This window comes from Camelus bactrianus, chromosome 29 (genome assembly GCF_048773025.1).
Source record: "Camelus bactrianus isolate YW-2024 breed Bactrian camel chromosome 29, ASM4877302v1, whole genome shotgun sequence".
Taxonomy (NCBI): Eukaryota; Metazoa; Chordata; class Mammalia; order Artiodactyla; family Camelidae; genus Camelus; species Camelus bactrianus.
This window is the reverse complement of record NC_133567.1, coordinates 5,599,155-5,624,016: the sequence shown is the minus strand read 5'-3', so window position 1 is coordinate 5,624,016 and position 24,862 is coordinate 5,599,155. Positions and strand designations below refer to the sequence as shown.

At 42.5% G+C, this 24,862-nt stretch overlaps 1 protein-coding gene across 2 annotated transcripts; it reads right to left on the bottom strand.

Annotated features, from left to right (window-relative positions):
* Nucleotides 1–1,842: 1,842 nt before the first annotated feature.
* On the bottom strand, nt 1,843–23,416 carry UBXN2B (UBX domain protein 2B). 2 transcript variants are annotated; one of them, XM_074354856.1, is made up of 8 exons: nt 23,276–23,416; nt 19,077–19,180; nt 15,624–15,774; nt 12,849–12,932; nt 11,942–12,051; nt 9,228–9,365; nt 6,915–7,076; nt 1,843–5,943 (listed from the first exon to the last, which is right to left on the bottom strand). In XM_074354856.1, the coding sequence occupies exons 1-8, from the start codon at nt 23,387–23,389 to the stop codon at nt 5,781–5,783; spliced, it is 1,026 nt and encodes a 341-aa protein (XP_074210957.1). In that variant the 5' UTR covers nt 23,390–23,416; the 3' UTR covers nt 1,843–5,780. The 2 variants fall into 2 exon arrangements, with proteins under 2 accessions (XP_074210957.1, XP_074210958.1); XM_074354857.1 differs by having other exon boundaries at nt 1,843–5,856.
* Between the last annotated feature and the right edge of the window lie 1,446 nt (nt 23,417–24,862).

Sequence of the window (24,862 nt, the reverse complement as noted above, 5' to 3'; positions counted from 1 at the left end):
AGCCGGGCTACTGCACTGCTGACTGTGTGATGTCTTTAAGGCAGTGCTAATGAGGTGGGAAGCCCCATAAAAAGACCTGCAGGACCCCCAAGCAGGGCTGCTACTCTCCTGCAGGAACCATCAGGGTCCCTGGCCCAGACTCTCTATCTCACTTTTTGCCTCTGAAACGGCTTACTTACCCCTAAAATTCTATTGGTTCCCTGAGCTCACTTCTGATTGGTTATTTCCTTCACTCTTGATTGGTTATTACTCTCACTTCTGATTGGTCCACTTCCCTAACTTCTGATTGGTCCATTTGTAGTACTTCATTTGCATGGAGCTCACTCCTGATTGGTTATTTCTCTCACTCCTGATTGGCCTATTTCTACAAAGCTTGTTCCTGGTTGGTCAACTTGTTATACTTTATTTGCATATGGTTTGCAAGTGTAAAACTGGCAGCCTATAAAGGCCTGTGTAAACCCACAAAAAGGGTCCAGAACTTGGAGTGTTAACCTTTCTGGGCCTGCTGGCATAGTAAACCTGAGTTCTCCAATTCTCTGAGTGCTGCTTGGTCTCTTACCAGGATCCAGGTTGCTGTCACAACTGAGCTGTAACACATTTTTCTGCAACACTACTAATAAGCTGGCAATTATTCCCAAGACATGTGTGTTACACTTGGCAACACTGACTCACTCCCATTCTTTCCTGTAGCTTTTCTTCCAGCGTCTTAAGAAGTCATCCGAAATCAACTGGTCAGTACTCAAGAGGTGTTAAGGCTGCGGCTCTCCTAGGAGGATTCTCAAAGCCTCTGCTTCATATTACTAAAAATCAAAATTCAAATGCAGACGTTTTAAAGGTATGATTGACTTTATTGAATGATTCACAAATGAGCAGCATCCAGTCTAGCGAGCAGAAAGGAGCCCCTAGGACCTGTTCAAACTGAAATACTACTTTCTATAGGCAGAGGAGGGTGAGAACAAGGAAGTCATACCTGGAAAAACAGTGGGCTGTTTATGGCAAAGTCACTGTCCTTTAGAGGGTGGGCGGCGGTTCATCAGACAGATGACCTCATTAGTGCTGCCTGGATGATTCCTGACTGACTGGTTTAGGATTCTAATTCTGGGAGAGCCCCCAATGGCAATCACGTCAAGCCAGGGTTTGGTGACGTGGGGCTCAGCACTGAGGGGCTCCATTTTGAGCCTACACTCTTGTTTTTAACAATACAGAAATATTTATGCAAAAGAAAATAAATTACTGAGTTTAAGTTTTCTAAAAAAAGTGTTCCCCCAGTTTTCAGGCCTAGGTCATAGCTATAAATTCTAAAAAGCCCAAACTGTGAAGTATTAAGTATTAAGCTAAGACTATAGCCAGTTGTTATTTCTAGGTCACACGAGCAATTTATACGTGCAGCACGTGCACACACACACACACACACATGCACACACAGTTATACATACGCATTGGGGCTCCTCTACAAAATACTTGCAGTTAAAAGACACTTTAAAATTGGACGGTGGATTATAGTGTTTCTCAGCCTTTGTGATGTTGGACACATATTTGTTTGCATCAGTGATCAGGGGCAAAACGCTCAAGGGGAAAACACGGTACCCTTCCTTGACACCTGTTGTGATAAGGTTTTCAGAGACCCACTGTGGCAAACCATTGAGGAAAATCTGCACCTTCACTTTGGTGGGATAAAAACCGAAGTCAGTAAGGGGAAGTGGAAGTAACGTTGCTACAACTCAGTTCCTTCTTTGCCCATCAAAAAAATACACGACAGGAAATGTTACTCACACTGAAAATATGCCATTAAGCCACGCAAATAAAACTGCAAATAAAGGAAATTTTGAAAACGACTTTCAGTGAGTTTCAGTGAAAACATTCTTTATTGGTCAGCAGACACAAACTTTTTGATTACATGTCATGCAAGACACTGACCTCACCATGGTGGTCTAGCTGCTTACTGTAACAATCTTTTCTGAGATGATTATAAATTTTAAAAGTTACAGTGACTGCAACAATAAAAAGAATTCAGGAAAACTCTAGATGAAGCAAAACACTCTGCAGGACACAGGAAGGGACTGTCCATCCCTCTGGGTGTCTCATTCTCCCTCCTGGTGGAAGTCCTTTTTGGGAGACTACTCTATACAAAAACGGCAGTGTTTTTCTGTGCGTCTATAAGCAGTCCATCCAACTGATAAAAAAAAAAAACCACAAGAATAAAATTTCACATAACTTTACAGGGTCTGGTTAATTTTCTTCTCCTTTTTGTTAATCCAAAACTGGGCGATGACCTCTTATTTTAAATGTTAATTTGTTTCAGCAGATTATTTCCCTAGGAACAGGACCTTCCTTCTTGAAAATGTAGTTTTATCCCTGGAAATCTTTTTGAACAGAAGCTGACTTTTTGAACTGTTACTCCTGTCTTCTAGTTGTCAATCAGTGGAAAGAAACAGGGCTTCCTATTCTGAGAAGACTCAGGAATATTCTTCTTACTCTATATTAGGGCACTGAGAAAGTTTTCTCTGTGGTGGTGAGATGGCACCTCGGTCATGTGGCAGCTCTGGTGGCACCCCTACCGCCCAAGCCCCCGGCTCCTTGAAGTGACCAGAGCCCCCAGAGAAGGGAGGTCCACATCTCCCCTTGGCACTGCAAGTCAACTGGCAGTGAGCAGACTTTTCCAGTCGCCTGGAAATGGGTGCTGCTGCAACAAATGCCTAAAATGCAGAAGTGGCTCTGGAACTGGGCAGTGGGGAGAGGTTGGAAGACTCTTCCAGGAGCAAGACGAGAGAGCCAAGATTGCCTCGAATACTGTTAGTAGTAATGTCCGGGCGTTAATGCGGGCGCGGGCTCCGAGGGGCGGGGCACGGGAGGGAAGAGCTCAGCTGCTGGGCAGACACGGTTGGTGGACGTGAGGACGCTAAAGGTGCCCCCACGAGGGCTCAGCAGGAGCTGAGCAACACGGTGTCGGAATCTGGAGGAAGAGTCCAGTGAGAACAGTGGCAGAAAGCTTAGCTGAGCTGTGTCTGCGGCCGTGTGGAAAGCAAATGGCGGAGCGAGACACTTAAGATACGTAACTGAAGAGATTTCCAAGCAAGGTGTGGAAGGTGCAGCCTGCTGACTTCTTCCTGGTTACAGGCAAATTGAAGGACTGTTTAAAAAACAAAAAACAGGATCTGATGACTTGGAAATTCTTAGCTTACCTAAATGGCAAAAGACGTTAAAATGAAGAGATTCACTATCAGGAGGGCCTGCTCCAGGGAAACAGAGTGCGGCCCTCCAACCGCTGCCAACACCCGAGAAACAAAAGGTCTGAGAATTCAGTCCCATAGAAGGCTTTTTGGAGAGATTAAGGGTGTGGCTCACAGATCCCCTCAGTCATCTCAGAAAAAGCCAAAAATAGAGCCGGATGATCTAGGAAAGCTCTTCGGAGGAGCCTCTGGTCTAACAAAGGGGAGAATCTCTGTAACACACACAGCAGATCCACAAGTTTCTCGAGGGCGTTGACAGCAGCAGCCACTGTCGTTTAAAACCAAAAGGGAGAGATGGTGAGAAGTGAAAGTAGATGGCTGGGCCTCCCACAATTCCACAGGCAAGACATACGCTGATGAAACTCTGCAGCTGCAAACACGTGCTATCTTTCGTGAGAAAGAAGAGAACTCTGAGAGAAAGCCACGAGCCGAGAGGCTGCTGCTGGGAGCCACAGAGGACCCTTCACTCCCGGGCTTTGGAATCTGACAGCAGGTCCCTCGCTGGACTTCTAAATTGCTCAGCACTGGTGGCTCTTTTTTTTTTTTTCTTAAGCAAGACTGTAACTGCTATTCTATGCCTTTCCTACCATTGTATGTGGGAGCAGATGCGCGGTTTTCTAGGTTCCCAGGTGCACAGATGAGAGAAACTGTGTCCCAGGGATCATACCCAGATACCCCTCTTACTTGATTCAGACGATTTAAATGAGATTTGGGACTTCTGCGCTGGTGAGATTCAGGTAGGATTTTGCACCTCAAGTTGACACTCTGATGGGCTGAGACTTTCGAGCACCCCTGGATGGGGTGACTTTTACTTGGAATGTGAATCTCCGGGACAGGAGTGGACTGTGGTAGACAGAATGGCCCCCCAGATGTTCACGTTCTAATCCTCAAACCAATCAACTTGTTATCTTACATGGTAAAAGAGATTTAGCAGGTGTGATTACGTTCAGCATTTTGAGATGAGATTAACCCAGATTATCTAGGTAAACCAAATGTAATCACTAGGGTCCTTCTAAGAAGATAGCAGATGAATCACAGCTGGTGTAAAAGACTTCAGGACAAGCAGAGGTTGGAGGGATACGGCCGCGGTGACAGGATGCCAGCAGCCTCGACAGGCTGGAAGAGGCGAAGAACAGGTTCACCCCCAGGGCCCCCAGAAGGAGCCTGTGACACATCAACTTACACAGCAAAAGGGGCTTTACGGGATTGGTTAAGGTTACTACAGACCTTAAGATGAGGAGATAATCCTACATTATCTGGCAGATCTAATCTAATCACATGAGTCCTTAAAAGCAGAGAATCTTCCCTGGCTGTTGTCAGAGGGAGGTGATGATGGCGAAGAGTCAGAGACCCAATGCTGCCAGCTTTGAGGATGGAAGAGGGGCCCACAGGCCAAGGGACGCAGGGGGCCTCTAGGAGCTGGAAGGCAAGGCAATGCTTCTGCCCCGGAGCCTCCCGAAAGGGATGCAGCCCTGCCGACACTGACGCAAGGCCCACGTGGGACGTGTAGCCTACAGAAGTAAGAAACCTGCACTATTTTAAGCCACTAAATTTGTAGTAATTTGTTACCGCAGTAAGAGAAGACTGACCAGGAGCAGTGCCCAAAGACGCAAGGTGGCCGGGAAGAAGACGGGCTTCTCTCAGTCCGTCTGGAACCCCGCACTGCGGAGGCCCCCGGCTTCAGCAGAAGTGCACGTTCACACTGGGGACCCTTCAGGTCCAGTCCCGCTGACAGAATTTACATCTCTGTTTCTGAACTCGTTTTGTCCTGGCGTAGAGTATATTCTGGGTTGAACACTTAGAACAGTGCTTAGTATTCAGTGGGTCCCCTAGTGGGTCCCATGTGTTGAATGAATAAACAAAGGTGATCAAGGCAGGCTGAGAGGGACTGTAACCACTCCACTCTGCAGTGCTTTTACCACATCTTCTCAAGAACTGCTGACCCTGTGTCTTTGTTTCAAGTTTATGATGGTCATAGTTCTGCAAAATACCAGGCTAAACTGTATTTTCTGACATGAGGAATGCAGCTAAATCAGCAAGTAAAAAGGATGTGTAAAATCTTCATAGGAGAAGTAATTATTGTATGATCAAAGTATTTCAAAATCCGATTTTGGATATTTTTCAGTATACATTACAGAAAAATTTTCAAATTATTTTGTCAGAAGATTTCTGAATGGCTGTTAATCAAGGCAGCATTAAGAAACTTTAGTGCAAATTTTATCAACTGCATTTATCAGAATGGGGTTTTGTTCATTTTCTCTGCAAACAAACGCTGTGACATTAATTCTGAGCACGGAACAAACTGATTTGCCTGAATATTTAAAAGCTATCACCAGAAGCCAGCCCTTGTAATGAAAACCTCAAACATTTTTATCTTTGAGATCTATTCTGAGCCCAAATTCGTCAATACCAAAGCTGGAAGAAAGGGTAAGAATAAACCCCAAATTTATCTGTATAAATAATAAAAATAATTTTTTTTGCTCTGAGTGTCTTCCTCACTGACACGGCACGCCATCCGACCGACGCGCCACCGCGGGGATGGGAGCAGCGCTACTTCAGTTGCTGGAGGACCACAGTGTTGAGAATGTCTGCTTCTTGTAGTGTCAGGTTTTCATCTGCTAGCTCTCTGTTTGGAAACGAAGTCACGAGAGTAAAGTCAAGGGTTGCAAATTCAGGACGGGACTGTACAATAAAGTCCCGGACATCCAGGATCCTGAAGAAGTAAGATAAAAATAATGTGTGATACGGGAGTGTTAACTGTCTTGGAAGCTTTTAGCTAAAACTAGATAATAATAATAAAATCGCACAATTCTAACTAATCCTTATTTAAATGTGTTGTAACTTTCTTTAATGGATGGATTTATCTTGACTTGCAGATAATACATGAGGATTAATTTTGGAGCGTCCCTAACGGTTCCTTTCACTGTAAACAGATACAATCTTTAAGGTAAGTTATGCATAAAAAATTAATGTCAACAATGTTACTACCGTGAAGGTGCAGGTCCTGTTTTTTTTCAGAGTATGAAATATCTTAGCAGCACATGACCCAGAAAAAGGTACGTTGGATTGGCCTGTGTCAACATGAGTCTATAACTATGAAAAGTGTAAGTTATAAGAATAATTTAAAAAAATTACTTTCGCACATACATAGAAACTCAGCTAAAATCATAAACATTACCTCTTAGAGGGATACAAGGAACAAATAATATCTTACAAGCACAACAAATGTACAAACGTTAAAATTATGTTTAAAATCATTTATTTGAAGTACTTGACAAGAACACAATAAACTTTACACTATAAATTTATATTATAAAGAGTCTGCCATGTAGGAAGTTAATCCCAATCAGGGTTACCATTAGTTTTTAAACGAGTCAAGTGCAAATAAGGCTTTACTAGAGTAAACCTAGTCGGCTTCAGCTTCCCGTGGCGTTAGCACAACAGTGAGGAGCTGCAGCTTCTAACAGCTCTACTTCTGCGTGGTGTCTGGTCTGCATTAGGATTTGGACCGTTTAAAGAGGATGTTTAAACACTAAGTGTTTCACTTCTTACACACAGCTGTCATCCTTTTAAAGTTTTTGCCTTCTGTCAAGAACTACCTTCAAAAGTAAATCTAAAGAATTTCATATTCTTCATGACTCCAGCCGCACACGGTTTCACACAGACAAGTAACCACAAGCGTACCTGTGTGTGCTATTGAATCTTTGTATCAGACGGCTCCCATCTGCTAGCCTGACCTGAATTTTCGTCGTTGGCACTGAATCATCGATGAGGACAACTGCGTTCAATAGTGGCTTCTCCTCCTCTTCTGGGGAGGAAGGCGTACTGACTATTTCGGGCGTAAGGCTAAGAAGGAAGAGTTAAAGAATCAGAACATAAATCTGAAGACATAAGACGCATGATGAACTGAAGGCGGCAGACCCACCACTGGCCCTGCAGCTGGCTCTCGAGTGCCCGTGCCTCCGGCTTCTGACCAGTGAGAACAGGGCTTCCCTGGAGTTTCCTCTACCTCTCCCAACCTCTTTCATTATGTGAAAATACTGGATCCTACGATTCTGATTTAGCTTACACGATCTCTTTTAAAGAGATCTGTACTCTGTATTCCTCCCTCCTTTATCCCTGTTTTCTACAATCAAACACCTTGACCAAAGCGGCTAATGATCATCACAGCACCACTGCCTCTTATCGGTCATTCTCCCCCATTGCTTTCTCTCTCTCTCTTTTTGCGGACATTTTCTCTAGCTATCTGCCTGACAAAGAAAAAGGCTGGCCGTTGTAAGATACTATGATCAGATAATAAATCCTTATTTTCATGAGTTCAAATTGCCGATTATAATCACTGGGTCTTCTTGGCGATCTTCCCTTTAGGCAACCTTCTTCAATTTCAATTGTAGGTTTACTATACAGTTGACCCTTGAACATCATGAGTTTGAACTGGGCAGCTCCACGTACACGCGGATTTTCTTCCATAGCAAATACCAGAGCACTACACGATCTGCGGCTGGTTGACTCTGAGATGGGGAATCGTGGGTACAGAGAGCCAATTATAAGCTACAAAGAGGAGTTCCAACTGCTTGGAGGGTCAGTTCCCCAGCACCTATGTTGTCCAAGGGTCAACTGTCCTTCTACTAACAAAGACGTGCATTCTAACATTAATGCTTGGTCACAAACTTAAATAATAGAGAAAGAATATGTATAAAGCAAAGAGATGACTGGGCATTTTATCTGTGTTTTAATTAAAAATCATAATCTGAATAAATATTAAGTAAAAATAAGAAGTGCTAGCAAATATTGAAAAAAAAATCCAGGGGTCATACTAAAATCAAAAGGAGGGAAAAAACAGAACCCAGGAGAAGCCTGGCTGTGTTGGTAGTAGAGACAAAGGAGAAAGTTTCCAAGCAGCCCTGGGCTTGGGCACTAGAGGATCTGGGTCCTAAAAAAAAGCCAGGTCAACACATGTTCTGTATTCTCCACGTCTCAGAAATCAGTCTCTAGCTGCAGAAAATGATACAGAAAGGGAGACCTGAGACATCAAAGACAAGCGTAAAGAACTGATAACATGGAATTCTTTCCCACGTTGAGAAACAAGAAGGCAAGAGGGAACAGAGTGCACAAGCCAACAGAAAGGAGCTCGGAATGGAAGGAATCACATGAAAAGGAACAAAGGAGGCACAGAAGGTAGGTACCTTGGGAAACACAGCCAGTGCCACCATTCAACACGCCACCTGCAGTGACGTGTGGACAAGCAGAGGGCCACGTGCACCAGCCTACTTCACAAGGTTTATGAAGAGTCAGCCATGGCTACTACAAAGAAGCCCCTTTGTATGTTATACCAAGCAGACTGGCTTCTAAATGTGCTTGGCCGAGTCCTAGGGTTCTTTGGAAATGTCTGAGACGATCCTCTCTTCCTACAAATGAAGGAGCTCAGGCTCTCTATGTGTTACCATAACTTGAAGAGTTTGCCTGCTTAAAATATATTGAAAACAACCAACTTCAGCATATTGCTTTTGCTGCAGGAGCTTAATAATTACTCACGGCAGACAGGCATGCTTACAGCTGTGAGCTAAGAAACCTACTGCTGCACCTAATCAACAACCCTCTACAGCTTCCCCCTCTGAACCCAGCAGTCGCCATCAGAGAGGGCAGGACGGCACAGCACCGGAGAGCACAGACGCCGGGGCCAGGGGGCCTGGCTGACTCGCACACCCGCCCACCTCCCGGCTCAGCCGCCCTGGCTCGTCACTGCAGCTGCAAGCGGAGCACTGACAGCAACTGTGCAGGCAGCTGCTGTGAAGACCGAACGAGTTAGAGCGTGTGAAAGTGCCACCTCAGCGCCAGCTACTAATACTACCCCCAGACCCGCACGTCCAATTCCAGCAGCAAGGTCTTCACAGCCCATTCTTTAGTTCTTACTTTCTAGGCTACTTTGCTTTTCTTATTTTCAAAGAAAATTCACGTTGAACAACGACAAGTATTTTCCTCATTTTAGGATTTTACCTCCCAAGTTTTTGCCCCTCTCCACTGAAAGCCTTGAACCTCAGTCGAGGTCTGATGTACTCTTGGTCCTGGTGGTCCTCCATGTCCAAATTCACGTGGCCTCCGTGAACCAGGCGCTGAAGCTCCACGGGAATCTCTCTTAAAAACGGAAGGAGGTTTTATTGTTTTGAAAAATGAGCCCACACTGTTGAGACTGCTGGGTGGCTAAGCTTTGAGACTGAAAACAGCAATTTTTGCTTAATTTATAATTTAAAAATTTCTGTGACACCTGAGTAGCCCCTGCAGGTATTTCTCCCTTAGAGCCACATCACACTATCCGCAGTGATTCTCCACGAGGGGCTCCCAGCGTCCCGGCGAACCTGGAGCCCTTCTGACGTTTAGGAAGATGAACCGCAAGACGGCAGCTCAGCCCGAAGTCAGCACTAGGAGATTCCTATGCGGGCAGAGCAATTAATGCACAAACTGACTCCTAAATTCCTGCTGGAAGTTGGGAATTTGACTGTCGTGTGATTTGTGAGTGTTGCCCTCCTTCGCAGTCTGCACCAGGGTGGGAGATGCTCAAGCCAGGGGGACCACCCTGCACGAGGAAAACCTGGCTCAACTTCCAGGGAACCACTGAGGGCCCTGCCAGAGGTTCCCACGGAAGACCACGCTGTTTATAACATCTGAGGCTGAAACTTAAGGCTTAGGCTCTGTCTTACACATAAGCAAATGTTGTTATTTATTCTTTTAATATTGTATTGATATGCTTTGAAATTTTCAGGAACTCATCTGCCATAAACTGAAGGAAGACTGCACTTTGTTTTGTTTGGAACTTTACCAAGTCCTGGACTGCAATGCCACTTACAGTAATTAAGCTGCCAACTGCCCACACCTCATTATTCTGTTTGTGTGTTTGTCACATCAACATGAGAAGTGCTGGACTGCACTTGGTGTGAACTATCCGACTGCTTCATTACGTCATCTGGCGTGGTCATACCTGGGCATTTACAAATTGAAATATGTGTAATTTTGTGGTAAATTATCTTCCTTTTATTTCATCATATTTAAAATAAATTTTGTATGAATTTTTTGGAAATAATATGCATAGACAGATTATATTATATAAATTCTTCTTTGAGGATAGTGAAGACTGTGTTATAAAATGTTTCTTGTAACCAGGGGACAATGATTATACAGCTGACAACCACTGTGTGACATCAATCATTTTTTTCAAGGAGTCTTTACTAAAACTGTTCTCGATGATAATTTGTAGTTGAGGGTGTGGTATAGCTCAAATAAAAAAGTTCTTTTGGGGTGGGTAATAGCTCAGTGGTAGAGTGTATGCTTAACATGCACAAGGTCCTGGGTTCAATCCCCAGTACATCCATTAGAAAAAAAAAAAAACCTATACTTTGATAAATAAAAGTTAAAAAAAACTCCTTTAGCATACCATGTTTGAACATTAGCTTACAAAGCTTGTCAAATATTTTCATTTAGTAGCAAATTAGTTTTGATCTGTATTATAGCACATTTGCCACCAATATGTTTTTTTCTTCTACCACCTTGAAGTAGGCATCAATTTCAACAGTAACACTGACCTTCTCCTGGCAGATGGACTCTCCCCCTACCCTGGCCCCCCGGCTCTCCCAGTGACCCTGCAGGCTCCCAAGTCCACATCCTTGTATTGATCCTTGTACTTATCACCACCACTGCCTCCCAGGACACCCTCCCACCTGTCGTCATGACTTCCGCATCTGCTTACATTTCTTGCCTTTCTTTGGTTTTCTGACATTATCCTTGTAAAATTCAAACTCAAAATCCATGCTAGTTAGTGTTCTAAAATGCCTTTCCTTTACAGTTCCTTGACTCCCTCAACTCCGATGAGTTTCAGCTCCACTCCACTTCAGCCCCTCTCCCTGGACAGACTTCATCACTTGGAAAAGCCCCGCCTTCAGCTCCTGGATGGAGTATACCTCCTGCTCCAGTTCCTTCACTGCTGTGTGAGCCTCTCAGTTCTCACCAACCCAGTGTCTTCACTTGTATTTCTACTAAGGGGTGATCACACTGGCAGCTAGTGAAAGCAGAAGGCAGTAAAGTTTTTATAAAAACACAGCAAAATCATTTGATTCTTCGTCCTTTACAAAAGGGCTGGTGAATTACAATGGTCTTTAGATGGGTCAGAGCACTGTTCAGTCTGGTTTACTTTCACAAATTATAACCTCAAACTAACATTCTGAAATCTTCTGCCAGCAGTAATGCCACTTTATTTCTAATGTAAGTGGCTGAATTTGAGGCCCACGTGCAATGAGAGTTACCCTGTCCACGGTAAGCAGGGCAGTGGCTTAGCGGACGGGCAGCTTCCTGCTGATCAGCTCACTTACTTGCTACATCACGGTGCTTATTCTCAGGATTGGGACCACAGCTTCACCAGATTTTAAAAGGGACCAATGTCTACTGCTCCTCCCGCACCACGTTAAGAACCAGTGACTTACAGATACATAAAGGATTTATATACATAAAAATATACACATATATACTTTCATACGTATAAATACATATACATGTAAAATACCCTTTATACACGTAAAAACACCCTTCCCCCAGCAACCACTTACATAACATATTCCAGTAACCAATTAAAAACCCACGGAATACTACTGAATGGCGGTCTGTTTGTTTTTAAAAAAAGTCTCGCCCTCAGCAACAAACAGAATACAAATAATACACCTTACCCTCTCTTAACAGACTCCAGAAACTGAGCATTTGTTGGGTCACTGTAAGGTCTCAATTCTCCGTCGTCTAAACTGAAACCATTGCTCCACAGCTTAAGCAAAACCTGAACCTTTCCAGACAGGAAGAAGAGAAACATAAGCACCCGTCTGCGTTAAACAATTTCAATTTTCAAACATGATATTTACAATTTACTTTATTTAAAATATGGAGTTACTGGTAGTTTTCCTTACGCAGCTAAAATAAAGACATAAGTGAAACTACGTGTGTCTACTTAGCAGCTCTGTATTTAGCTTAACAAACTGACGATGGCTGAAACAGCAAAGGTCCCACTGCAGGACCCTGGCCTTGAAGTACAATTACTTCCGGTTCACTGAGAAAAACAGTCACACGAGCACCCAGCTGCCACTGCACACCCGCCTTCCCTGTCACCCATGCCCAGGTTCCTCTCAGCTGCAGAGCTCAAACACTCACGGCACGGGGCAGGACAGGATCTCCAGGGGCCCTCAAGGCTAAACTATACATGTTTAAAATGAAATGACGACCCCATTATTTCAAAAGGCAGAAACAAAGAATGACTTTAGGCGTTTCTATCTTTATAACTCAGCTAATTCTGTACCGTGACAGTATGCCATTTGTAATAATTATTATAACACACACGTAGGCTCGTTTGACAATGAGTCTTATGTTCTTTGAACCAACAGTTGTGCATCTCTAAGTGCAAGGCACAACCGAGATGCAAAACACAAAATCTGAGCCTGATGCTTAGATACCAGCCCCTAACTCATGCTTTGAAAAATAACAGAACAAAAGGAGATTCTATTTATATTCTCAATTTTAAATTTTATAAAACACAGTAGTAACTAGAGGCAAAACCCTACAACTTTCCATTTTCATTACTGTACCTACATCTTGCAACTGATTTTCTCCATAGATGTATTCAGACCGGTTACAAAAGGAGTTACCCAATCTGTAGCCTCCACCTGTAAAAGACTAAAATACACAGCAAATGAGCTAAAAACTCACTAAGGCTTATTAAGCAAAATGTTATGATAATGTGTGCTATACCTATATTTTAAAATGAGATCAGCTGTAATTAGCCAAACTGGTTTATACTTTCCAGGACATTTTTATATTAAAATAAAGGTCTTATGTTACAGAGAATTGTACTCTAGTAAGAAATTATGTTTCTTCCCACCAAAACATTAATGACTCAGAAGCTGAAATAACTTAGGCCAATCTTAAAGTAAGAAATACATTTATACACTGAAATACTATTTTCAAGTAGAAACAGACTTTAGAAAAACACCACTAAGATTTTGACAAATCTTATAATAAAAATTGTAATTCTTGAATCATATTTCACAAAGCAAATAAAAGTTTCATAGAGAAAGGAAGGATTTTACAAGCGAGTATAAAGTACCCTGAAGGAAAGTGCTACACACACGGTTGTATAAGCTTGGGGTGGGTTACAGCTCAGTGGGAGAGCGCGTGCTTAGCATGCACAAGGTCCTAGGTTCAGTCCCCAGCACCTCCATTAAAAAAATGAATAAATAAATAAATAAGTTGCTCTGATTACTGTAATAAATCAACCAGGCTGTACTTCTGTTACACCGATCACAAGCTCTTCATTTTTTCAGGTAAGACAGCTTATGGGGTAAAAATGCCATTCCTTTTAATCACCGTTCATACCATTAACGAGATTTTAATCATCATATTGCTCTCCTTTCTATAGACTGAATTATATCAATTCCACATTTTTCTCACAGAATCAGAGAACTTGCAAGAACCAAAATTACCTTAGACTTCACTGAAAGAAACTTTCAAACAAAATGAAAACTAAAATTTATGTTTTATTTTAAAAATTGGTCCTCAGCAGTGGAGATCCGTCACAATTACCAGACAGGCTTCCTAGGCACCCTGGAGACCTACTGAATACCTACCACGACACCTGAGGCCAGGTGGCAGTTTAGAAAACCTCCCCACGTGACTGTGATGAGGGAACTCAGGTCGGGAAACAATAATTGTAAGAATATGTAATTATACACAAAAGGACACTTGAAGTCTTCTTCACTGTACCAGTACTATGTCAGTGGATATGGTTATAAAAGCTCTATAAAAGTTTTATAGAAATTTAAGGCGACACAAAAACAGTTCAAAAGAGAAGAGAGCTTTTTCAACATACAATGGTGGAGCAACTGGACATCCAAAAGGAGAATAATGAGCCTCGATGTAAACTTTATGGAAAATTAACTCAAAATGAATCATAAGTTTAAATGTAAAATGTAACACTATAAAATCTTCTAGATAACATGGAAGAAAATCTTCGGGGCCTACAGTTAGATGAACAGTTCTCAGATGAGACACCAAAAGCATAATAACCCATAAAAGAAAAAAAAAAAAGGATAAACTGACAAGCCCCGGAAAGAGGATGAAAAGACAAGCTACAGTCTGGGAGGAAACATTTGAAACCATGCATCTGACAGAGGACTCATACCTATTAAAACAAGCACAGAACTCTCAAAAGTCAACAGTAATGAAACAAACAATCCAATTTGAAAATGGGCGAAAGTCTGAAGAGGAAAATAAAGATCACGGCAAATAAGCACATGGAAAGACATTCAATATGACTAGCCATTAGGAAAATGAAAATTGACCTGATTAGCCATTAAGGAAATGCAAATCAAAACCACAGTGAGTTAGCACTACACACCCATCAGGACAGATAAAATTAAAAACAGTGACATTACCAACGCCAGCAAGGATGTGGAGAAACTGCTCTCATACACGGTGAAACACAGCTTAGCATTTTCTTGAAAAACTAAACATATACATGCCATACGACCCAGCAACGGCAAGTCTGGGCATTCATCTCAGAGTAATAAAAACTGGTATATGTACAAAAGCACAATTGCTCACAGCAGCTCTATTTCCAATAGCCCCAAACGGGAAACACTTAAAATGTCCCTCAACAAGCCAATAGTTAACAAATTGTGGTACATCCACACCAGGAGTGTTACTCAGGAGTGAAAAAGAACGATCTATTGAGACACTCAGTGACTTTCAGGATCTCGAGGGCGTTAGCAAGATGAACAGAAGCTACTTCCAAAAGGTCACATACTGCGTAATTCCATTTGTGTAACCATCTCAGTATCACAAAGTGACAGGGATGAAGAACAGAATAGTGGGGGCCAGAGGTCAGAGATGGTGGGGGAGAGGGCGGTGGGTGGGACTACGAAGGGGTACCCCAAGAGGGAGACCTCTGTGATGGTGAAACAGCATGTACACTGAGCTGGTAACTACACAAATCTACACACGTGATAAAGTGACCCAGAACTACATACACGCCCTGTACCAGCATAAATCTCCTGGTTTTGCCACTGAACTATAACACTGGGGGAAACTGCGTAAAGGGTGAACAAGGTCTCTCTGTATGCTTTTTGCAAATTTCTGTGAATCTATAGTTATTTCAAAATAAAATGGTAATCAGAGAAGTTTTATAGAAATGTAAGAAACTGCTTCAACTTTCAACCTTTAATACAAAATCTATAGGCTTATAAAAATAAAGCAAATATTTGAATCAAAAATATAAAGTTAGAAAAACAACGTTTGCAAATGATATAAAAATCAATAGGAGATCAAACATATAAACAGCATGCTCGAGTTTTGAAATTCAGCACTTACCTTAGATTTGTCATCACCTGAAGCCCTCGTGGCTTCGTTCAGAGGGACGGCCCCATGTTCCCTTGCCTCTTTGAAAAGTTCATTCACAATTTTCCCAGTTGAAGGTCGGACTATGTGTAATCCACTGTATTCATGTTCACCTGAACAGAACCTTTAAACAGTACAGTTCATGAATAAAAACAGAATACAAACATAAACTACTTTAAAGCAAAAAACTACCGAGTCTTAGGAAAAGATTTTTTTTTTAATTTAAAAAGAGCCATTTCTATGACCTCTCTGGAAATATCTAATTTTAAAAACAGGATTAAGGAATTCAGTAGCAAATAGTTCATAAATGTGTTTTCACGACGTCTGCTGGCAGCTGGTGCAGCCTCTCTTGTGAGAACGAGCCTGTTTCTCCCTCCCTCACCCGTGACTGCTTCTCACAAGTATCCTTACAGCTCGCGGTGGGGACCACCCTGCTGAGGCCCAGAGGCTAAGTCTCTTCCCCCGCGGAACCCACACTCAGGAGGACCTGGTTAGGGAAGAGACTGCAAGATTTCGATAGTGCAGCATCTAAATTAGACCACGGGGCTACTTCACACTTCAGAGATTTTTGGATCGGAAAATTAACCCCCCGTGTTAAAGGTAAATAATTTAAACCACAGTTTTTTTTTTTATTGTATTAACTATGTAGTGAATGATTTCTACTCTTTTTCCTATTTCATAAAGGTCCCAGGGAACATAAAAATTCCCTTTACATAAAATTAGGACCTCATTGTATCTTTCAAGACTTTTTTCCAATCAAGGATATCAGAAAACATAACCAATGACACGTCAACATGGAGACTTCCAGAATAAGATGACAGTTGAAGCTCATATGCCTAACTACCTATACCCTCCAACCCAGTTCCACATCTGCACTGAAATGACTCACACAACAAGACCAACGGGGAGAATCCTATCAGCCCTAGAGACTAGCCAGGGGCAGAAGTCACCTTCAGGACTTTCCCCAAATCAGTACATGCAAAACCCAACAGGAAAGGGAAGGGCAGCCTAGCCCTCCACTCACTGTAGTGGAAGAAAGATCCCGTGGTAGAGAACAAGGGACATGGCAGAACCCCCAACCAAGGCCAGCTCACAACTGCGGGGGGCGGGGCCCTGGGGAAGGACACCGAGGTTACCAGGGCAGGAGCCAAGGAAACCTTCCCGCCCAGCTGATACTCAGGGGGCCCAGTGCAGCACAGCAAGGCCAACACGGCCACAGTTGCTTTTCAGAGGAGGCTCCGTGTTAGAGGGAGCTTGAAACAGATGCCTTCAATGGCAGCACTGAGGAAGGAAGGGAAAGGGGAGGGAGGCAGGGGAGAGGGGCAAGGAGGGGAAGGGGGAGGGGAGGGAAGGGTAAGCTTCCTGCTGCAGCTGCTCCTGTTGCAACCCCTTCCCTCCTGTCTCTTGTTCTTCATCCAGCAAAGGGGACAACTACACGGCTCCTTGTTCTCGGTCTTGCTGAGAAAGACCTCACAGAAAATTTGACATAGAAAAGATTTACTACCTTGTTTATGGTCAATGATTTTTATAACCTATGTAAGCAATCTTTGTCTACCTTAAGGTCATGAAGACACTCTATTTTCTTCTGGAGTTTTATTATTTTGATGGAGGTGCTGGGGACTGAACCCAGGACCTCATGCACTCTACCACTGAGCTATACCCTTCCCCACCAATATGTGTATTACATATTCGTACGTATGTATGTACAGATACACACACACGTATATATCAAGTAAGAATTAAATAAAAGGATAGGATATTCAAATAGTGCCATGATACCAACCTGCAGATTATAGAGGACAACTGTACCTTACAGTGGAGTGATGTGGTGGTCAGCACCTTAACCAAGTGAACATATCACCAATAGTGGGGCAACCTGAAATTATATGGCTCCTGATGTGATACAATTAATAGCAGACAATATCACTTACTAGTACTCTTGACAAATATGTTTACAAGAATCTAATCATGAGAAAAGAATGACCCTGAATGTGGGACATTTTACAAGACGTCTGGCCTAGGCTCTTCAAAGTCAATGTAATAAATTTTAGACTATAAAGATGAGCTAAGAGCAGACAACAAAGAAGTGGGAAGAATTCTCTGGATTTGGAGTCAAGACAGGCCTCATCAGTGGAATGTATGGCCCTTGGTTGGGCTCTAAGACATATCTGACTGTGGACTATGTATTAAATGACTTTATGCTATTAGTGCTCATTTTCTAAGGTGTGAGATGTTATTTGTTATAAAGGAGAGTGTCCTTCTTAGGGGATGGTGCAGGCTAGCGTATCTGGGGATGGAGTGCTATGATGACTGCAATTTACTTTCTTTCTCTATTTTTTGTATAAATATATAAATACGTATTTATTGAAGTATAGTCAGTTTACAATGTTGTGTCAATTTCCGGTGCACAGCATAAAGCTTCAGTCAGACATGAACATACATACTGCAATTTACTTTCAAATAGTTGAGTAAAAGAGAGTGTGTGCATGAACGGGCTGCTGTAACACGTTAAGCACTGGGGAGTGTCGGTGCAGCAGATACAGCATATACTCACTGTCACAATCTTTTGGTTATCTATAGATTTGAGAAATTTGTAAAATTAAAAACTTGGAGTAAAAATTATAAAATCCTTTCTTTCTATTCAGGTCCAGAAAAATGTCATTTTTATCTGTCCCAAAGAAAGAAAGAATGTGGAGTAGTGACAAACATGAAAGAAAGAATTTCCAGTGAATTTTTCAATTTTTGGTAAAATAATAGACTTTCTGAGAATGATATATATTGGGAAAATTCAAGTTTCTCCTCACTAATGAGATTTGCAGTACTAAAAAAACATTAATTAAAATATTCCTGGAAACCAGAAAACTCATGATAAGAAAATACACCTGGTTCTTACCTATTAAATCTTCAAGGCTGGTTCTTTTTATAATCCAGGAATTTTAACAAACACAAATACTATCTAGAAAATCACTTACTTGATGGGTCACCACCCAATGGGAGGACAGATTTCTGAAATTACAGATTCTTAAATGGAGGACAAAAGACACAGGGGCTCATGGGTGGGCTTTAAGAAACACACAAACCCTTAAAAATGACTGACAAAATTGTGCATATCTGTTGTTTTGTGGGAGACGGACTGTAGCTTTTGTCAGATCCTCAGTGAGTTCTGTGACTTAAAAAAGAACCACTGTGCCCAAGAAAAATACTACTCAGTATATAACCCTAGTCTACCAAAATATTAGGGATTTAAGATAACAATTTTCCCATGTTTCTTCTAGCTTTCTGACTATTACAGTTTTAGAAATAGTACACCTAAAATATTTATTTTAAGGAATTGTGGTTTAAAAAAATTCCCAAGGCCATTTAAAATAATTTGGGATTAGTGCACTAAAAAGAGATACAATTTAAAAAAAACAAAACAAAACTTACCTTTGAGGTGGTGTTCGTGGGCTTTTAAAGACTGTAGCTTTAGGTCTATCAGCTTTGGAAGCCTTGCATTTCACTTCATCTTCATATAATTCTGCCAAGGCCAACTATGAAATAACAGATTTGTCATACAGTATAAAGACACTAGAAACAAACCCTTCCCCTCAATGCAAAGTTACGAGTAGAAAATCAGCTTGTATTTGAGCAGCAGATTTCTAATGAGAAGTAAAGGCTGTCGTTACAGATGACTCCGTTCCAGAACAAAACCACTGCATCTCTCATTTTATAAAACTAACCAAAATGCCAAATACAGTAGGATGAATTAAAGTTACAATAATTGTTTAATTATTTTTAATGAACTAGTCAAGTTTCAAAAACTGTATTTGGTAACAAATCATTTTCAAAGTTGGGCCTACAATTCTTGAAACTGTTTCACACTAGTGTCAGGTTGCTCTCATCAGATACCTTAAAACACTTCATTTAGCTGTTCTAGTTTTCAAAATCTGAGCACATAAAGAAATTCCAAAATTATTCTAATTAAAGGTTTACCAGACATATAAATTTCATCAAGTTTAGGAAAATGAGCTTCTAAAAAATAAAAGACAATGAATTATATACATACATTTTATATAACTTTTAGAAAGCAAAACTGCCAAATTATGCTTTATAGATATATGGCAGGATAGCCTCAAAATGAAATAAACATAGTTTTTGAAAATGGAATTTTAAAAAGTTATCCAAATGTTTCACTACTGTGTAAGTTATTTTGTTTCCACTTTTGACAGACTTGGACAAGAAGTCAAAAACTTTCCTTAATGCCCCTTGTGGCTATTCAATTAGAACTGGCATGACCATAATCTTTGGAAAAATCTTAAAAAAAAAAAAGTCAAAAAAACTCCCTAAAAACCCAGATAAAGTGCTCCTTCTAGAAACATGAGAAATACGAAAATACCTCTAAGGGATTCTTTCCTCACTAGGAAAAGAAAAACAGGGAGTTGGGGCAAAGTTAATTCTCTGAAGACTCTATTAGTCAACAGATCTGAATAAACTCTGTCAATCAAATAATAATTTTCTTCTGTAAAAAATAGAGTAACTCAAACAATGTCTTTTGACTCCATAGAATATGGAATATATATTAACAAAACAGGAATATGGAGAAAATCACATGACTAGAGCAGGGATTCCACTTAGCTGAAAGGGGAAGATGAATGGTACTTTGAGGAACTAACGCCAGGATCCATCATATGACATAAGTTGGTAAGTAAATATATTAAAGAAAGTTCATTTCTATTATTTGACATAGCAGATGACACCACATCAGAAGAGGAAATGATCATTTAAACTTATCAAAATAAACTGATGTATTAGTCTAAACCAGTAGAAAACAACAACAAATGAGTTAGAACCCTGGGCTGGGGCCCGGCAACCTGTGCTTAAATGAGCCTTCCACATGATTTTCATGCACTTTAAAACTGAGAATCAATGATACAGAACCTTGCTCTCCAACAGGATTAAGGCACTGGTGGCAAGTTTAACAGCATCAGACACTCTTTCCTCTCTCCTAGAACTCCCTTTTTTGCCCCCTAACCCTAATAAGTACTGAAGTTGGCCCTAATTCTCCCCAACTCCATCCTACATGGAAATAAAGAACTGAAAACAGACCTTTTTCTTTTGATATTATTCTGGAGGAAAATTCGTATACATAAGTATACGATTAAATACCTTAACCATTAACTCGATGTGTGTGGACGGCCTCGGGGGCACCAGGAGAGACAAAGGGCTCTGAAAATGTTCAGAAATACTAATGAACATCAGGGGTTTTAGGGTTCATACTGTCAGTCCTGTCCCAAACTTTCCACTGAACATCCCCAATTTTGGAGGAAGAGAGCTAAGATCTATTCCTGGTTTGAGACCCAGGGGAAATTTCTATGGTTTGTGAGTCAGAGGCTCACTGTGCTGGGAGACTTCCTGGGAGATGACTACCCATCTTTTCCTCTAGTGGAGAATGAGGAAATCTCTCCTGGTTTAGATGCCAACAAGCCGTAGGTGGCATGGCAACTAAGGCCGTCGGTGGGGGTGGGGGTGGGGGTGTTTGCTTGTCCCAGTTAGTAATACATCACCCTTCTCCTCCATACTGCAAAAGACTCTTAGAGCAAGATGTCAGGAAAGTAAAAAGTACCTACTGAAACCAACTAACAGGGTAACTCTTAAAAGAGGCATGGCTAGATCAAACAAGATAATCCCCAAATAATCAATATTCAAGAAACCAGCTGGGGAGAAGAACATTATCCAATTCTTTTAAACCTTTGATCATATACTATTTCTTCAGACGTCATCTCTTTGGTTATTTTCAGGTTTCTATGCAACTTCTTCATATTCTTATTAAATTCTAAAGAAAACATTATCAATACTTAGTGTATTTGATATACCAAATCGCAGTCATTAAAAAAACAATTATCTACCTAAACCCACCTAATAGAAAGTAGACAGGGGATAAAAGACACCCTTGTTTTCTAATTGATGGTTGAAAGGAAGGCATTCTGACAATTAGCAACATCTGTCACATCTCCAGCTATCAATCATATCTTACTCCACTGGATTAAGTCTAAATTTGTCAGGTATCAGGTGATCATTAACCAAGATGTTTTCCGTTTTCACATAAAAAGAAGAAATAGATTTAAATTAGAGAAAGGATATTAAGTTACATAGTTTTAACCCTAAAGGCATTAGAATGGACTACCCAGTGAAAGTTATTGTATTCTACTCTTTTAAGGGAAAAAGAACCAAGTATTTACTAAGCAGTACTGAGCCGGGATAATCTGGGACTGAACAGGGACTTTACAGACATTTATTTCAACCTTGACACCACCACCATCACCCTGAGTTTACACATAAAGACACTGAGGATCAGAGAGGTTAAGACATTTCCCCTATAGTCACACAACTACTATGTAGCAGGGCCAAGATGCAAACCGAAGTTGTTCTGACCGGAAATTCATTTTTTTCCCCAACAGCCCGTGCTGCCTCTTAGTGACAGTGGTCTTCAATAGAAAAGATGAGGTAGACGAGATCTTCCTGTTCCTTAATTCTGTTTATACTACTGAACTGACTTCTGAACACTGGAACTCTTCTACACTGAGTTCATCTACTAACCCGACACTAACCACTCCATCCTCCAAATCCATCATTTTATGCACTGCTTATCTTGGCATTTCAATCATATTCCATCTTCAAATATTATGCTAAATACATTCATATCTTATTTCTGCAAATAATACACAGAAATGCCTTTACACTTCTATACCCTTCAATAGTGTCCCAGCACCAACTGGGGACCTCATGTCCTATTTATTTCTGCATTCTCAGAGCTTAGCAGTATGTTATGTGGCAGGTGGTCAATATGTTTGTTGAAAGAGGTAGAATGAAGGTATGACGATAAAGTAATAGAATTTTCCTACCAAGGCTTGTGGATTCAGTCTCATTTGTTTTTAGTCATACCTCTTTAAAGATGTTTAGTTGTTGAATTTTATCAAAGACCTTATAAAGAGACAGTGAAAAAAAAACAAAACAAAACCTAAAACGAGTAATGTTAAGCATCTGACAGCAAGATTTGGTGCGCTCCTATTTACCTAACGTCAATGTCCTATAAAGTTTTATTTCCCGGTTTCTTATAGGCAGTAGTTTAGACAGTACCTGGTAACTAGGCTGTGCAGCCGTAGACGAAATACTTCTTAGTTCACCCCTTTAAAAGGGAAAAGCTATCTGATAAAAAGGAAGCCCTTTTATACCTAAGTAATCAAGCCAGAAACAGCATCCAAGACAAGAAAGCTCAGAGCAGCACACGTTGTTACTTTCTCAGCGACCGCTGACTTCCCCACGACCACAGCAGGTGAGTCTCCTGACCGAAGCATCAACCCTCCACCGACCCCACCAAATGCCACTCTAAATCCAGCTGCGGCTTAAACTGCAAATGGAGAGGAGGGAGAACGAGGCGCGGGCTCCCGGGAGAGCCGGGCTCGGACACCTGTGTCCACCGACGCCGCCGTCGGGCGCGCCGCCCGGGGAGACCCGCGGCGCCGGAGTCCCAGCTCGGTCCCCAGGCGGGGTCCGAGGAAGGCTCAGCTGAGCCCTCGGGCGGCCCCGACACGCCCCCGGCCGCGCCGCCCCCGCCGCCGCGCCCCCGTCCCGGCCGCTCGCCGCACCTGCAGGTCCCGCGCGCTCGGGGGCCGCGGCCCCGCAGCCCTCGGCTCCGGGTCGCCCGCCTCGCCGCCGCCGCCGCCGCCGCCGCCGCCGCCGCCGCCGCCGCCCTCCGCCATCTTTCACCGGCTCCCGGCGCCACTGCCGACGCGCCTCCCGCGACTTCCGGGGCCGGTTGCCTGGCAACCGCGGGGCGGGGCGGTCCCTGCGCGTCCCGCCTCCCCCGCAGCCCGCGCCCTCCTTCCGGCGCCCGCCCACCTGCCTGGTCCCGCGCTTTCCTTCCAGGAAGTCGGGTCCGAGGAGAGTTTCCCTGTGCCCGACACCCGAGGGTGCTGGGGCCGCCCGGGAGGGCAGCACGGACTTGCGGGGTCTCGTAACCCAACAGTGAAAACGTCCTCTGGGTATTTCATCTGGTGAAAGTTGCCACCTTACTTTTCCAGTGTCGGTCAGTTTCTCTCATTTCCCTCCCGAGGACTGAGTGGTACGTCGCCCCCAAAGCCTGAGTTGGCGTTGAGGATGAAGAACACCGTAAACGCTCTTTGCAATCAGAGCTAGAGGCTCCTTCGTTCGTCTGAAATTTGTTCAGACTCCTGCTTTATCCCGGGCACTTTTATGCCCCCGGATGCAAAGGTAAAAAGAAGTAGTCCCGGTCATTAAAAAACTCACAATCCAGTGGGGAAAAGAGAGATATAAACAGATAATAAAATGCCACTTGCAGTAGAGCTTTGCAGGGAATGTTATGAGTGGAACATGGGGTGTGAAGGGGAGTATTCTATTGGCGCCACCTGTGTGCACCAGGCTAGGTACATCCTATGTGTAGTCTAACCGTAACTCTATCCCTCTGCCAAGGAAGTATTATTTCCGTGTCATACCTGGGGAAACCAGACGACAAATAACGACTCAACTCACCGTGTGTAAATGACGGTGCCAGAAACTAAACCGTGCATTTGTTGGTTGTCCCAATACTCTTTTTATTACAACATTCTGCCCTAGAAATCACTGGCTCTTTATATCCCGTAGAGGCAGTGGCATTTTGGCTGAATCTTGAAGGGTATGTACTTCTAGTAGATTTTGGACCAAAAGGGGGAAGGCATAGGTTTGAAATACCATGTTCATGTTGATAAAATCCTCCATGGTTGAATCTTAGGAGAAATGACAAAAGATGGTTGGGGAGTCTGGGTGCGGGTCTAGACTGGAGATGAGGCTTAGGACAGATGCTGAAATGTCTTGAGTATTACACGCTGGGCCAGTGATTCTCAAGGAGGGTGCACATTAGAGCCGCCCCACCCTCCCAGCAGGAATTCAGATTTAATTAGAATGGGCTGGGACCCAAGCATCAGGTGTTTTAAAGATACTCCCCAAGTGGATTTTGCTCCGGCCATGACAGTGTACCTTGCCCTTCCACTCCCAACAATGAAAAAACTAGACAAAATATATGAAATGATTATCTTCAGACGATTATTGAATTACAGGCTGTACAGATGTGAGCTATGCCAGAGAAGGGAAGCAAGCAAGATGAGCTGTTTGCCCTGGCTTTCTGCCTGGAACTCGCCCGCAGTGCTGGTGGGAATGTAGAAGGGTGCAGCTACTTT